This window comes from Prionailurus bengalensis, chromosome D4 (genome assembly GCF_016509475.1).
Source record: "Prionailurus bengalensis isolate Pbe53 chromosome D4, Fcat_Pben_1.1_paternal_pri, whole genome shotgun sequence".
Lineage (NCBI taxonomy): Eukaryota > Metazoa > Chordata > Mammalia > Carnivora > Felidae > Prionailurus > Prionailurus bengalensis.
In genome coordinates this window covers 82,223,539-82,238,729 of record NC_057359.1, presented here as the reverse complement: position 1 = coordinate 82,238,729, position 15,191 = coordinate 82,223,539, and the positions used below count along the sequence as shown (strand labels likewise).

Below are 15,191 nucleotides of genomic sequence, written 5' to 3'. Positions count from 1 at the left end.
AAGAAAGTGAGATGTCACTATCCTATTGGTTAAAAAATACATGTTGCTATGTATCTCTGAGCTTTTTGAGGGTGGAACCTTTGTCTTAGTTCACATAATACACCAGGAGCTCTGCAAACATTTGTTTTACTTAAATTAATTTTACTCCAGCCTGCTTTCCCTACTGTGCATTTCTCTAACCAAACTAAATGTAAATGCCCAACAGTGTCTCCTAAAGTAAATATTTAGGTGACTGTATTTGAGAATGTAGAGTATTAGAATCCTATTTCTAAGAATTGGCTGCATTCTGGAGAATAACAGAAGCCTAGAATCAATCAGCTCAGCAAACATAAAAATGATTGCTAAGTGCTGGGTACTTTTTTGAGGTGCTTCTAGTGAGGATAGAGGCACAGTAAACACGTAAACACAATTTCAGTTAGTGATACAATGCTATAAAGTCTGAGGTGGAAACAAGCTTGGCAGGCTTGGGAACTAGAAGCAAGACCAGTGTGTCTGGAAGATGGAGAATGATAGGGATGACAAAAGATAAGGCTAGAGAGGCAGGCCACATCACACTGGCTTTGATGACCATGGCGAGGAATTTGGAAGACATAACAGGGTTTTATTCAAATGCAACGATGAGATTTTTTAATCTTACATATTTATTTAAGTAAGCTGTATGCCCAGCATGGGGCTGGAACTCACAACCCTGAGATTAAGAGTCTCATGCTCCACCGACTGAGCCTGTCAGGCATCCCACAACAATGAGATTTTAACTTTGTCTTAGAAATGTCACCCTAGAGTCTGCATGGCTCGAGACCAATGAAATACTATAGTGGTTCAGGTACAAGATTGGTAGCTTGGTCCTACAACTATAGTAATGGAAATGATGAAAAGTGGTCAGATTTGGGATATATATTTGATGAACTGATAGGTTGAATGTGGACTATAAAGAAAAGAATCAAGAATGACTCCAGGGTTTGGGATCTGTATAACCAAGTAGTGTTTTAACTTAGATGGGAAATGCTTTTGGAGGTAGAAAATCAGTGGTTAGTTCTTCTCTTGGCCATATGAAGTCAAAGGCTTACTCCCTGTTCACGCAACAAATATTTATTGAACACACAGTGTGCACCAGGCACTATATTATATGCTGAAGATAGGTCAGTCAGAAAGGCAAAAATCCTTGCTCTCATGGGGCTTACTTTGTTGTAGAGAAGATTGACATACAGCAAATAAATACAAAATATAATATCTGGTACTGATTGGTGCTATGAAGAAAAATAACACAAGGTATGGAGAAAGAATGGTTGCGAAAGGGGAGATATTTTAGATGAGGTTGTCTGGGAAGGGATATCAGAGGATATGGCATGTAAGCAGACACCTGAATGAAGTGATGGTGCACTAGAATAAAAAAGATCATTATAGGAGTGAAGTCTTTGGAAAGGCAGATATGCTTGGGACCTGGGGCACAAGTGGAGAGATTGGACCTCGTTAGAACCCCAGTGGCAGGATTGACCTGAGTTAAGAGCAGGAGCTCTTCATCTCTTTTTAGGAGGAGGATGTAGTTACAGGTCAGGAAGCTTCCTGGAATTGGTGAAAGAAGTAAGTCTCCTCTGGCTTCATCTGTTTTGTCTGTCAAGTGGGAGGCAATGTCATCAGCAGTGGAGGTAGAAAGGATGTTAGAGATGGGAAAGGGAATTTAGTAGAGAAGTGTGTTAGTGTATTGCTTGGCCATTTTAAATAATTGATCAGAATTTTGAAGAGAGTCTAGAGAGCATGATAGCATGGTTTTTCTCCACCAATGTTCAGCTGCCTGGAAGCAGGCACAGAGTAAGAGAATATGTGAAGAACTGGATTAGGGTTTTACCAGGAGTTCAACACAGGGAGTGGGCCAAGGGAGTTGAAGTATTTATAAGGGAGGGACAAATGGTGGATAGTGGATTCTAAGCTGAGTAAGGCAAGGAGTGAGGACTTGACGGAGCTCAAAAGGTGATTTTAAAAGAATAAGGAAGTAATTGGCATTTTCAAATGTGAGGTCTGGATTTGAAGTCCAAGTCTTTAGCTGCCTAGATGCTAGGAGCCCAGTATGTACTGCTACTTGCCACATATTTTACCTCCTTTAGTTAAGGTTTTACTTCTTACAACTCCTTATCTTTTAAGGTACTTGCAATTAAAATTTTATTTTTTGCCTGCCAGAGTAATCTTAAAGGTAGCTGAGATTTGTCCTTTGAGGATGGAAAGCAAAGAGCAGCTGGCTATTTTGTATAAGAACCTTTGAGGTGAAAAATGAAGAGCAGGTTTCAGAGAGCATGTTGAGGAAAACACAAGCCCCTCCATGCCAGCAAAATGCCTTTCTAAAATATAGGTCTACTCATACCCGTCCTTCTTAAAGAAGTAATCAGTGGCCAGATCAATGAAACCAGAAGCTGGTTCTTTGAAAGAATTGACAAAAATGATAAAGATGTAGCCAGTTTGATCAGAAAGAAAAAGGAAAGGACCCAAATAAATTAAGGATAAAAGACAAGAGATCACAACCAGCACAGCAGAAATAAAAACAATACTAAGACAATATTATGAGCAATTATTTGCCAATAAAATGGGCAATCTGGAAGAAATGGACAAATTCCTAGAAACATATAAACTACCAAAACTGAAACAGGAAGAAATAGAAATTTTGAACAGACCCATAACCAGTAAAGAAATCGACTTAGTAATCAAAAGTCTTCCAAAAAACAGGAGTCCAGGGCCAGATGGCTTTCCAGGGGAATTCTACCAAACATTTAAGGAAGAGTTAACACCTATTCTCTTGAAGCTGTTCCAAAAAAATAGAAGTGGAAGGAAAACTCCCAAACTCTTTTTATGAAGCCAGCATTACCTTGGTTCTGAAACCAAAGTCCCCACTAAAAAGAAAAGTGTAGATGAATTTCCCTGATGAACATGGATACAGAAGTCCTCAACAAGATACTAGCCAACTGGATCCAAGAATACGTGAAAAAAATTACTCACCCTGATCAAGTGGGATTTATACCTGGGATGCAGGACTGGTTCAACATCCACAAAGCAATCAGTGTGATTCATCACATCAATAAAAGAAAGGACAAGAACCACATGATCCTCTCAATAGATGCAGAGAAAGCATTTGACAAAATACAGCATCCTTTCTTGATAAAAGACCTCAAGAAAGTAGGGGTAGAAGGATCATACCTCAAGATCATAAAAGCCATATATATGAAAGACCCAACACTAATACCATCCTCAATGGGGAAAAACTGACAGCTTTACCCCAAAGGTTAGGAACAAGACAAGGATGTCCACTCTCACCACTGTTATTCAACATAATATTGGAAATCTTAGCCTCAGCAGTCAGACGATACAAAGAAATAAAAGGCATCCAAATCAGCCAGGAGGAGGTCAAACTTCCACTCTTCACAGATGACATGATACTCTATACGGAAAACCCAAAAGATTCCACCAAAACACTGCTAGAATTGATTCATGAATTCAGCAAAGTCGCAGGATATAAAATCAATGCACAGAAGTCGGTTGCATTCCTATACACCAACAATGAAGCAACAGAGAAATCAAGGAATTGATCCCATTTACAATTGTACCAATTGTATATAGGAATAAATCTAACCAAAGAGGTGAAAAATCTATATACTGAAAACTATAGAGAGCTTATGAAAGAAATTGGAGAAGACACACACAAAAAATGGAAAAATATTCCATGCTTTTGGATAGGAAGAACAAATATTGTTAAAATGTCAATACTACCCAAACCAATCTACATAGTCAGTGCAGTACCTATCAAAATAACACCAGCATTCTTCACAGAGCTAGAACAAACAATCCTAAAATTTGTATGGAACCAGAAAAGACCCCAAATCGCCAAAGCAATCTTGAAAAAGAAAATCAAAGCAGGAGGCATCACAATCCCAGACTTCAAGCTGTGTTACAAAGCTGTAATCATTAAGACAGTATGGTACTCACACAAAAACAGACACTCAGATCAGTGGAACAGAATAGAGAACCCAGAAATGGACCCACAAACATATGGCCAACTAATCTTTGACAAAGCAGAACAGAATATCCAATGGACTAAAGACAGTCTCTTCAGCAAGTGGTGCTGGGAAACCTGGATGGCAACATGCAGAAGAATGAACCTGGACCACTTTCTTACACCATACACAAAAATAAACTCAAAATGGATGAAAGACCTAAACATAAGACAGGAAGCCTTCAAAATCCTCGAGGAGAAAGCAGGCAAAAACCTCTGATCTTGGCCGCAGCAGCTTCTTACAACACGTCTCTGGGAGTAAGGGAAACAAAAGCAAAAATGAATTATTGGGACCTTATCAAAATGAAAAGCTTCTGCACAGCAAACGAAACAATCAGCAAAACTAAAAGTCATCCAATGGAATGGGAGAAGATATTTGCAAATGACATACCAGATAAAGGGTTAGTATCCAGAATCTATAAAGAACTTATCAAACTTAACATCTGAAAAACAATCCAGTGAAGAAATGGGCAAAAGACATGAATAGACACTTCTCCAAAGAAGATACCCAGATGGCCAACCGACACATGAAAAAATGCTCAACATCACTCATCATCAGGGAAATACAAATAAAGCCACAGTGGGATACCACCTCACACTTGTCAGAATGGCTAACAATAACTAGGCAACAACAGATGTTGGCGAGGATGCGGAGAAAGAGGATCTCTTTTGCACTGCTGGTGGGAATGCAAACTGGTGCAGCCACTCTGGGAAACAGTATGGAGGTTCCTCAAAAAATTAAAAATAGAACTATCCTACAAGCCAGCAATTGCACTACTAGGTATTTATCCAAGAGATACAGGTGTGCTGTTTCAGAGGGGCATATGCACTCCAATGTTTATAGCAGTGCTATTGACAATAGCCAAAGTATGGAAAGAGCCCAAATGTCCACTGATGGATGAATGGATAAAGAAGATGTGGGGTGTGTGTGTGTGTGTGTGTGTGTGTGTGTGTGTGTGATGGGAGTATCACTCGGCAATCAAAAAGAATGAAATCTTGCATTTGCAACTATGTGGATGGAACTAGAGGGTATTATGCTAAGCGAAATTAGAGAAAGAAATATCATATGACTTCAGTCATGTAAGGACTTTAAGATATAGAACAGATGAACATATGGGAAGGGAAGCAAAAATAATATAAAAACAAGGAGGGGGACAAGACATAAGAGACTCTTAAATACAGAGAACAGAGGGTTACTGGAGGGGTTGTGGGAGGGGGGATGGGCTAAGTGGGTAGGGGCATTAAGGAATCTACTCCTGAAATCGTTGTTGCACTATATGCTAACTAACTTGGATGTATTTAAAAATAAATAAATTAAGCAAATAAATAAACAAATAAAAAGGAAAAAAAAAGTAGTCAGTCACTCTCCAGAATCTCTTAAGATGACTTATATAAACTGACCATAACCTGTTGTCTTTTTTTAACTTTGTGTTCAGTCACTTCATCCTCAGCCAGTCTGATCTGGGGACACTTCTCTTTTATTGAGCTCCACCTGCCTCTGTCAGTGTGTGTGTGTGTGTGTGTGTGTGTGTGTGTGTGTGTGTGTGAGAGAGAGAGAGAGAGAGAGAGAGAGGGAGGGAGGGAGGGAGGGAGGGAGGGAGGAGATGTGCACGAGAGAGAGGGAGAGCAGGAGAGAGGGGAGATGGAGACTAGCGGGATTGAATAATGAGGTTGTTTATAGATACCGAGGGACTGAAAGGGAGACTATTGTGAAGGCATTGCTCATCACTAACACTATTTATATTTAATTACCTTTTGTTTGATTATAACATTAATATCAGATTAATTTAGGCATATGTAATTATGGCTCCAAATGTGTGTAAACTTTTTGTTCATGTAACAACAGTTGTTCACCACTTTAAAGTTTTGGAACCTTGACTAGGACTACATTATAATGAAGTTTTTGTTGTACAAGTGGAAACAGATTTTCTTAAATGGAGTCCCAAGATCAAATTGCTTTATGTATTGAAAGTGTTATACCTGACCACCATAAATAAAACTATGAATTCAATATCAGAAAATTCTGTTCTTAATCCAAATGCTTTTTACATTAGGCATAAACTAATCTGGTGTAGTGTTTAAGAACGAGTTTTGGTTTTATAATTTTTTTAATTTATATAATGCTCTAACATTTGGTAACAACAGAATTTTGTCAACTCTTGCATACCTTTCTTCTTCATTCTACATTCCTAAATAGATTTGGTATGGTTCCTTTCATTTTTACATAGTGTACTTTTTATTGCAATTATACAAAATTTTCAAAAGGGTCTCTTCCCATTCACTCATCAAGCTTCTTTGATACATGTGTATTTTGCTTGCTACATTAATTACATGTCTACGTGTGTGTGTGTGTGTGTGTGTGTGTGTGTGTGTGTGTTTTCATGTGACACCTAACAGCAGAGTTTGGTGTAGACTGTATTTGATATTTAGCTGATGAAACTTTTTTTCAAAGCTATTTCCTCCTTATTTAAATCTTTTCCCGTTGTCTTCCCCCCCCCCTTCCAGGGTAAATTTAGTGCAATATTCACCAATATATGTTGATTGTTTTTGAAACAGGTATCGATTAAGGAACAAAAAGATCAATGCAACTGTAAGAACATTTCCTCTTCTAAATAAAGTTGGTGTAAACAACACTGTCACAACCACAGCCGGAAATGTCATTTCTGTCATAGGAAGTACTGAAACAACGGGGAAAATTGTTCCAAGTACAAATGGAATTTCAAATGCAGAAAACAGTGTTTCCCAGCTAATCCCACGTAGTACTGACAGTACTTTAAGAGCTCTGGAGACTGTGAAGAAAGTGGGGAAGGTTGGCACTAATGGTCAGAACGCAACTGGGCCTTCTGCAGAGTCTGTAACTGAAAAGTAAGTATTAGGTAAAAATGGTTACTGTGAGTTACTCAGCCTTTTGAGAAATGACTGAGTATTTTAATTTATCCTAAGTGAAAGGAACTAATCAGAATTTTTAATGCATAATCTTCACCTAGTGGAAAAAGCACTTGAATCCCCCAAAATTTGAGTTCTAGTCCTGGCTCTGCAGTTGAAAAGCTCTGTGATCTTAGAAAGTCAGTTCAGCTCTGGGTTTTGTTTTCCTTGACTGTAAACTGAAGAGTTTGGACCAGAATTGGGTTTTTTCCACACTTAGATCTTTGAACTTTAGAATCGTATACAGAGGGGTACCAGAAAGGGGCTAAATAGAAACCTCAGCAAGGTGAGATTCTAAGCCTCCAGCCTCTGCTTCACTCAGAACAGTCTATTCTATATTCTTTAATGATGTGTAGTAGCTAAGAGGGGGCTCTTGGGAGGCAAACTCCCTGGGTTCAAATTCTGGCTCACTGTTTTCTAGCTGTTTGAACTTAGGCCAGTTAATCTGTCTCCCTCAATTTACTCATCCACAAAATTCATACAGTAATAGTAACTACTACACAGGTTGGTTGCACAGATTAAGTGAATCACTATTGCAGTGTGCATTGAACAGTACCTCAATATCTTGTTGTTATTATTACCAATATTTTCAGGTTTCAGCATAAGGAAGGGTTTTGGTTCTTTAAGAAAAAAGTTTTAAAACTTTCTGACCATCTGAGTTACTTACACCTCAGAAATCTCATGCTTTGGTATTGTTTTAGGGTCTCAGTTAAATCATGTTCCGATTTTGTTGCCCCTGAATAGTCGGTCAGCATTTATTATATGCCTTCTAGGAACAAAGTATTATGCTAGTAATTTCATATAATAAACAGTGGGTAGGTAAGCAATTATATTCTTTATTTCTGCGGTTAGCATATGATAGGAGGATTTGTTTATTGGAGGATCCTTACAGTTTTCCCTGGGAGAGATTTTTAGAAATGACATGTCAGAGAACATTGTCTAGTTAGCAAATGGTATTTGAACATTCATTCTGAGCTATGTTCTTGTCACACTTGAAAATACAGGACATGTATAAGATCTCTTTTCCTTTAAGAAACTTACGAGAGTATAGTTGTGGAGACAGCATTTACACAAATGAAGCAAAATTGGAATTGGATGAAAGAACAGGAATATTTTATATTGCTGGGAAAAACATGGTGGATTTCAGAAAAAGAAACAGCATAATATGGGTCAAATTTGTTGGTAATTATTTGGAATATTGAAGAGACCAGCCTTTTAGAACAGCAAGTTTATGTTAGGGACTGGTTAAAATAAGATTAGATAGGTAGGTTGCACCAGATTATGGAGACCTTGTGTTACATATATGTTTAGAAAATGAGCTTTTGAAGGTTTTTGGCAAGGTCACCTAGAACTGTTTTATATCCATACGAGTGGAATGTATTCAGCCGTAAAAAAAAAAAAAAAGGAGTAAATATTAATACATACTACAGTCAATGTGGATGAATCTCGAAACTGTTAAGTGAAAGAAGCTAGATACAAAAGGCCATATATTACAGAGTTCTATTTATGGTAGTGTCCAGAATAGGCAAATCCAGAGAGACAGAAAGTAGATGAGTAGTTGCCAGGGGCTGTGGAGTGAATGCTAATGAGTAGAGATTTCTCTCAGGGCTGATGAAGGTGTTTCAGAATGAGGTAGTGGTGATGGTTGTTGCACAACCTTGTGAATATACCAAAACTCACTGAATTATACACCTTAAAAAGTAAATCCTATCCCAATTTTTTTTTTTTTAATTATAGACTAAGGGAACAACTTGAAAAAATAAATCATTAATTCATTCAAAAATTAGGGATCTTCTATGTGCCCAACACCAGCCAGCTGGTAGCAGTAATGAAAATGAACTAAATAATACTACTCCCTGCCTCTGAGGGTCTTACAGTGTGGTTTGGAGGCAGACGTAAACAGATACTATATAATATGTTCTGATAGGTACTATAATGGAGTTGTGTTCCAAGTGTTATTGGAACACAAAAAGTAATAATATTCTATAGGGAGTTATTATGAAAGACTCCCTAGAGGTAAAATGAGCCCAGGAAGACCTGAGGTAGTTCCAAAAGTATGGATAGTTGGGAAGGAAAGATCTTGCCAGGACAGGAAGCAGCCCTGGCAAAATCAGGTAGGCAGGAGAGGGGTGCTGCAAAGGAGAGCCTGGAATCCTGAGAGCCATGTAGGCTACAGCTGTAGTAATCTAGCTGTCTGTCTGGAATGTAGCTGAAGGTTAGCTTTTTCCTTAGTCTCATTTTTGTGGATAGCTTGCATGATCACATGAGGCTATGAATCTTGTCATGGATTTTGATGCTTTTTCGCTGACAAGTCTAGAAATTTGCCATTTCTTTTTATGTTTATTTTTGAGAGAGAGAGAAAAAGTGTGAGTGGGGAAGGGATGGGTGGGGGGAGACAGTATCTGAAGGGGGCTCTGCTGACAGCAGACAGCCTGATGTGGGGTCTCAAACTCACGAACCACAAGATCATGACCTGAGCCAAAGTTGGACGTTTAACCAACTGAGCCACCCAGGTGCCCCCTAAGGTTTGCCATTTTAAAGTACTTATCCCAATTTGACAGTATATAACCTTTTGATATGGAAGGACCAGATGATCTATGTAAAGCATGTAGCATAGAGCCTGGAATGTGCTCAGTAATTGCTCGATAAGAGTTATATTACTGTTACAAGGAAATCCTAATTATTTTCCTTGTTGCCTTTATTTAAGTTCAAAGAATAAATATAGCCCTAAAATATCTTTAAACTGTAAGTCAGTAAATTTGTATCTGCTATTATTACCCACAGTTCCTTAGTTATTTCCATTTTACACATAAAAGTAAACATCTGCTAGACTAATCTGCTGTGCTAGACTTAAAAGCAGCCCATACTTGTTTGTATTCTAGCTTTAAAAGGGCTTCTCTAGTTTGAGAAAAACCCTTTAATCTACTTGGGATGCAACATATTGAGTTCCTGCATCATTAACAAGTTCTTTTTCTGGAGTCACCACATATCTAAGCTCTGCCAAAGTTTGACTTCTCAGTAGGGCATAAGAAAGACGTGGTGAGATCCTCTGGAGCTGATTGCCTGGTGACTCAACAAAGAAAATCCCTGGTTAAAAAAGATAAAAAGTTTGGTTATTTTGCATCAATTGAATGAGTAACCATATATTGGCGTTTCACTCATCCACTCTGTTATGTGGCAGGAACTATTTCATTTTTTCAACAGATATTTTTACTGAATGACTACTGTATGCCAGGAATTCTTCTAGATGTAACAGTTAGCTTTTCTAGATGTAACTTTGGATAGACAGCAGTTAACAAAATGGACAAAAATGGCCTTTTCTCAAGGAGTTTACATTTTAATCCATCTATCTCTTAACAGAACAGTCCTTCTTTTACATGTCTGTCGTCTTTGTCCCAGAGAATTCTGGGAGACTACAGTGGGCTCTTGAACAATACAGGGATAGGGGACACTTTTGACTTCCTCAAAATGTAGCTACTCATAGCCTACTATTGACCAGAGGCCTTACTGATAACATATTATCAATTATAATACACATATTCTGTAGGTTGTATGTACTGTATATCGTATTCTTGCTGTCAAGTTAGCTAGAGAAAAGAAAATGTCATCAATAAAATACAAGGAGGGGCGCCCTGGCTGGTTTAGTCCGCAGAGCATGGGACTCTTGATCTAGGGGATGTGAATTTGAGCCTCATGTTGGGGGTTGAGTTTACTTAAAACAACAACAACAAAAAGATATTTTAAAAAAGAAAATACATTTACAGTACTATTCATTGAAAAAAGTCTGCATATAAATGGACCCATGCAGTTCAAACCTGTGTTGTTCAAGGGTTAACTGTAGTTATTGAACAATAAATTTAAGGGTGAACCTGTTGAATAGGACTTTTTAAAAAATTTTTTAAATGTTTATTTTTGAGAGAGAGAAAGAGAGGGACAGAGCATGAGTGAGGAGGGACAGAGAGAGAGAGAGAGAGAAAGAGAATCCAAAGCAGGCTCCAGGCTTTGAGCTGTCAGCACAGAGCCTGATGCAGGGCTCGAACCCACGAGCTGTGAGATCATGACCTGAGCCAAAGTCCGACGCTTAACCGACTGAGCCACCCATGCGCCCTGAATAGAAATTTTTTTTTTTTTAATTTCCACTAGGAAAAATCTTTGTTTATACAATGAGTAAAAAGGGATTGATGGATCACATTAGTGCCTGGGCTTTGTTTGCATTCTTTTTACCCTTGCCAGAATATGAGATCTGTTACTACAATCCTGTGAATCAGCAGTGTAGGGTGGCAATGAAATTATTTGTCACTATGGAAATACCTAAATTTTCTCTATTAGTGGTTTCACTATATAATTTTATGAAAAATTCCTACTGAGGAAGACAGCAGTTACAGACAGTAATTTATTCTTTGTTTTTGATAAATTATCTCTCCAGTAAAATTGGCTCTCCACCCAAGACTCCTGTAAGTAATGTAGCGGCTACCTCAGCTGGGCCTTCTAATGTTGGAACAGAGCTGAATTCTGTGCCTCCAAAATCCAGCGCATTTATAACTAGAGTACCAGTATATCCTCAGCATTCTGAAAACATTCAGTATTTTCAAGATCCAAGGACTCCGATACCCTTCGAAGTCCCACAGTACCCCCAGACAGGTAAGTAATTTTAGGCAATTCTAAGAAAGAAAAGAAACTAATATATATTGTCCTTAGATACATAAGTGAATCACTTATATCTAGAATATCTATATTAAGAAATTAATCTTTTGGACTATATAACCCTTAAGTTTTCTTCCTGCCCTAAGAATTAATGATTCTGCATGCCAATAGTTTTAAGATTCTCCTTCCTTTACGTCAAATACAGAGTCCATGGATGAGCTTCAGGGAGTTCTGTGAATCCCTTGAAATAGTTTGTGGAATGTTTGGTTTATATATACTTAATGTATAATTTTGGAAAGACAATACACAACTTATATAGATTTTGAAAGGGGTTTTTACCTCTGCTCCCCCAAAGCTATGAATCGATAATGTAACTGATTACTTAATCCAAAACCTGTGGCAGTAGATGCCCTAGAAGGAAACTTACCAGCCATCTCTTAATAGCCTGTCTTGTGTTTTTGAGAAGCAGTTTAACATAGGAGTTCATATAGTAGTGTAGTGTCTGTCTAAAGCAGGAGTAACTAAGGTTCAAAGTTTATTTTCTTTTCCCACATTAAAAGCTGGTTTAGAGTTAAATCATTGTACAATGTTGGATTTTACTAAGATTACATTAAATATTCCTTTTTCTAATTTTTAAGGATACTACCCACCACCTCCAACGGTACCAGCTGGTGTGGCTCCCTGTGTTCCTCGCTTTGTGAGATCCAATAATGTTCCAGAGTCCTCCCTCCCACCTGCTTCTATGCCATATGCCGATCATTACAGTACATTTTCCCCTCGAGATCGAATGAATTCTTCTCCTTACCAACCTCCTCCTCCACAGCCGTATGGACCAGTTCCGCCAGTACCTTCTGGAATGTATGCTCCTGTGTACGACAGCAGGCGCATCTGGCGCCCACCTATGTACCAACGAGATGACATTATTAGAAGTAATTCTTTACCTCCAATGGATGTGATGCACTCGTCTGTTTATCAGACGTCTTTGCGGGAAAGATATAACTCATTAGATGGGTACTATTCAGTGGCTTGCCAGCCACCAAGTGAGCCAAGGACAAGTGTGCCTTTACCAAGGGTAAGTGACAGTGGAAATAGGACTGCTACTGTAGTGTAGTGGGTAAAGAGCCCACTGTCAGACTTGGTGTCCTACCACCCAGGTATGGGTTTCTAGCTCCTCCAGTTAGAAATTGTGTGACTTACAGAAGTTACTATATGTTCTGTACGTCAGGTTTTTCATGTTTGGTGGCAATAATGGTACCTACCTCATAAGGCTGTTGTGAGGATTAAATCAGAAAAACAAAGCCCTTGGAACTGGACCTGATACATATTAATGCTCAATAAATGTTATGCTTGGATAGGAAACTGATGGGAAGGTATAGAGAAATCTCCAAAATACAAGGACAGGGCCTATTTTCAATATCCCCACATAGATACAAATGACTTCTCTAAACCAGAAAACTGAGTGCTCACTTGACTAAACATTAATCCTTTCATTTAAATGTGTGGAGAATAGGCTAAGGTGACTTCCCTGCTGTATTTTTTTGTCCCAACAATATAATAAACTGTTTACGTTATTTCCACAGGAAATAGACAAGTTTATTTACTGCTCCCTAGATGATTAAGATTGTTTCTTTTATCCCCCCTTAGGAACCTTGTGGTCATTTGAAGACCAGTTGCGAGGAGCAGATAAGAAGAAAGCCAGAGCAGTGGGCACAGTACCACTCTCAGAAAGCACCTCTTGTCTCTTCAACTCTTCCTGTGGCAACACAGTCACCAACACCACCTTCTCCTCTATTCAGTGTAGACTTTCGCACTGATGTAAGAAAGGTCTTCATCATTTGATGTTGCAAGGATAGGTCAAACACCCGACTTCAGAGCACTCTTTCCAACCAGGGTTAGCTGTGTTGGGTATTTTGCAGCGGTTTAGTGTGAAGTTGAGTCACGTAGTTCAGTGAACATTGAGTTTGTGAGAAGCACTACAGTTAGGCATTATGAGACTCTGAAGACCATTAAGTTTTTAATGGTCTTAAGACCTGTTCCGCCAAGAATTGAAAGTCTCTCCAGCAGTATAGTTGTCATTATTTTTCTGTTTTTTAGTAATAAGATTTATATCTACCATTTATTGAGCACCTACTTGTGCCAGGCACTGTACTAAGCATTTGCATAATGCTATTTTATTTAATTCTCACAAAAATCTTAGGGGGCAGGTATTAAATCTATGTTTTTTAGAAATCCTACTCAGAGAAATTAAGTAATTTGCCCAAAGTAATAAATTCAGCTTGTAAGTAGCTGGGATTTGAATCCTGATCTAGCAGAAGCATTTCTTCCTTACTTCACAGGAGTTGCAGAAATGCCTGTGGTTTTATTCATGCAGTTTTGCATCACTGTTAATTATTCTTGTTGTTACAAAACAAATTTTTGTATCAGGATCATTTCAGTGTACCTTGTTGTTTTCAGTACTTTTATATATACGACAAACCATTATTTTTTTAATTCCTCTAATTTGATTTATTTCCCATTCTTTTGGGCTCTAATATCTAAAACTTTTAAAAATTTTATTATGAAGAGTGCCTGGATGGCTCAGTTAAGTGTCCAGCTCTTGATTTTGCTCAGGTCATGGTCTCATGGTCGTGAGATTGAGCCCCGTGTCAGGCTCCGTGCTGGGCATGGAGCCTGCTTAGGATTCTCTCTCACTCTCTCTGTCTCCCCCCCTCCCCTGCTTGCATGCTCACTCTCAAAAAAAAGTAAATAAAATTTATTATGAAAAACTTCAAGCATATACAAAAGTAGAATAGTATAATAAACCCCACGTACCCATCACCCCCTGTTACCTACTCTTCAGTCTCTCATTTGTACCCCCTCTTCCCACTGGATTATTTCGAAGTAATTCAGATAACATTTTTTCATCCATAAACATTTCAATAAACCACTGAATTCTTAATCTAGATCCAAATTTCTCATCGAACTGAGACTTCTTCAAAGCAGCTAAACATCTTGACAACAGAGTGATAGAGTTGCCACTTGCTTGATAGAAAAATGTATTTGCATTTTTTTATACTATGCTTTAAGAAATAATTATTCCTCTGGGGAGCCTGGCTGGCTCAATTGGTAGAACATGTGATTCTTGATCTCAGGGTCATGAGTTCAAGCCCCACATTGGGTGTAGTGTTTACTTAAAAAATATATATATATATATTTCCCTGAGACTCAGATCTGCTGTTTGCTAGTAATATGACTTGTAATATGTAATTTAACTATTTTGGCATCAGCTTTCTATATCTAGTAAACTAGATTTAATGATTATGACAACTTTAGTATTCTGATCCTATAATAATTTGGACAGTCCTTTTAAAATTTGTCCACTTTTTCTTCTAGTTCCAGACAGCCTTCTTTGAGTTCTTTTTTTAAATTTGATCCTGCATGGTTTATCAGTTATATTCCCATATTTACATGATGGTCTTTTCTCAGAATCGTAAACTATTCTAGGACATGGACCATAGTGTGTGTGTGTTTTGCCTTTTTCCATTTTTTTGGAGTGCTTCATACCATGTTAGAGACATGCTGCAAATATTTGTTGATTTGGTGTTTG

General features: G+C 38.1%; 1 protein-coding gene across 4 annotated transcripts in view; it reads left to right on the top strand.

The window, feature by feature from the left end:
• Nucleotides 1-15,191, top strand: part of RC3H2 (ring finger and CCCH-type domains 2) — a 52,763-nt gene that overhangs the window by 28,567 nt on the left and 9,005 nt on the right. For 3 of the 4 annotated variants that reach the window (XM_043566846.1, XM_043566845.1, XM_043566848.1), the window contains exons 10-13: nucleotides 6,593-6,901; nucleotides 11,388-11,602; nucleotides 12,244-12,677; nucleotides 13,250-13,420. In XM_043566846.1, the coding sequence (XP_043422781.1) occupies nucleotides 6,593-6,901; nucleotides 11,388-11,602; nucleotides 12,244-12,677; nucleotides 13,250-13,420 (1,129 nt within the window). The remainder of the gene's footprint in view (nucleotides 1-6,592; nucleotides 6,902-11,387; nucleotides 11,603-12,243; nucleotides 12,678-13,249; nucleotides 13,421-15,191) is intronic. The other variant, XM_043566847.1, reaches the window with a different exon arrangement.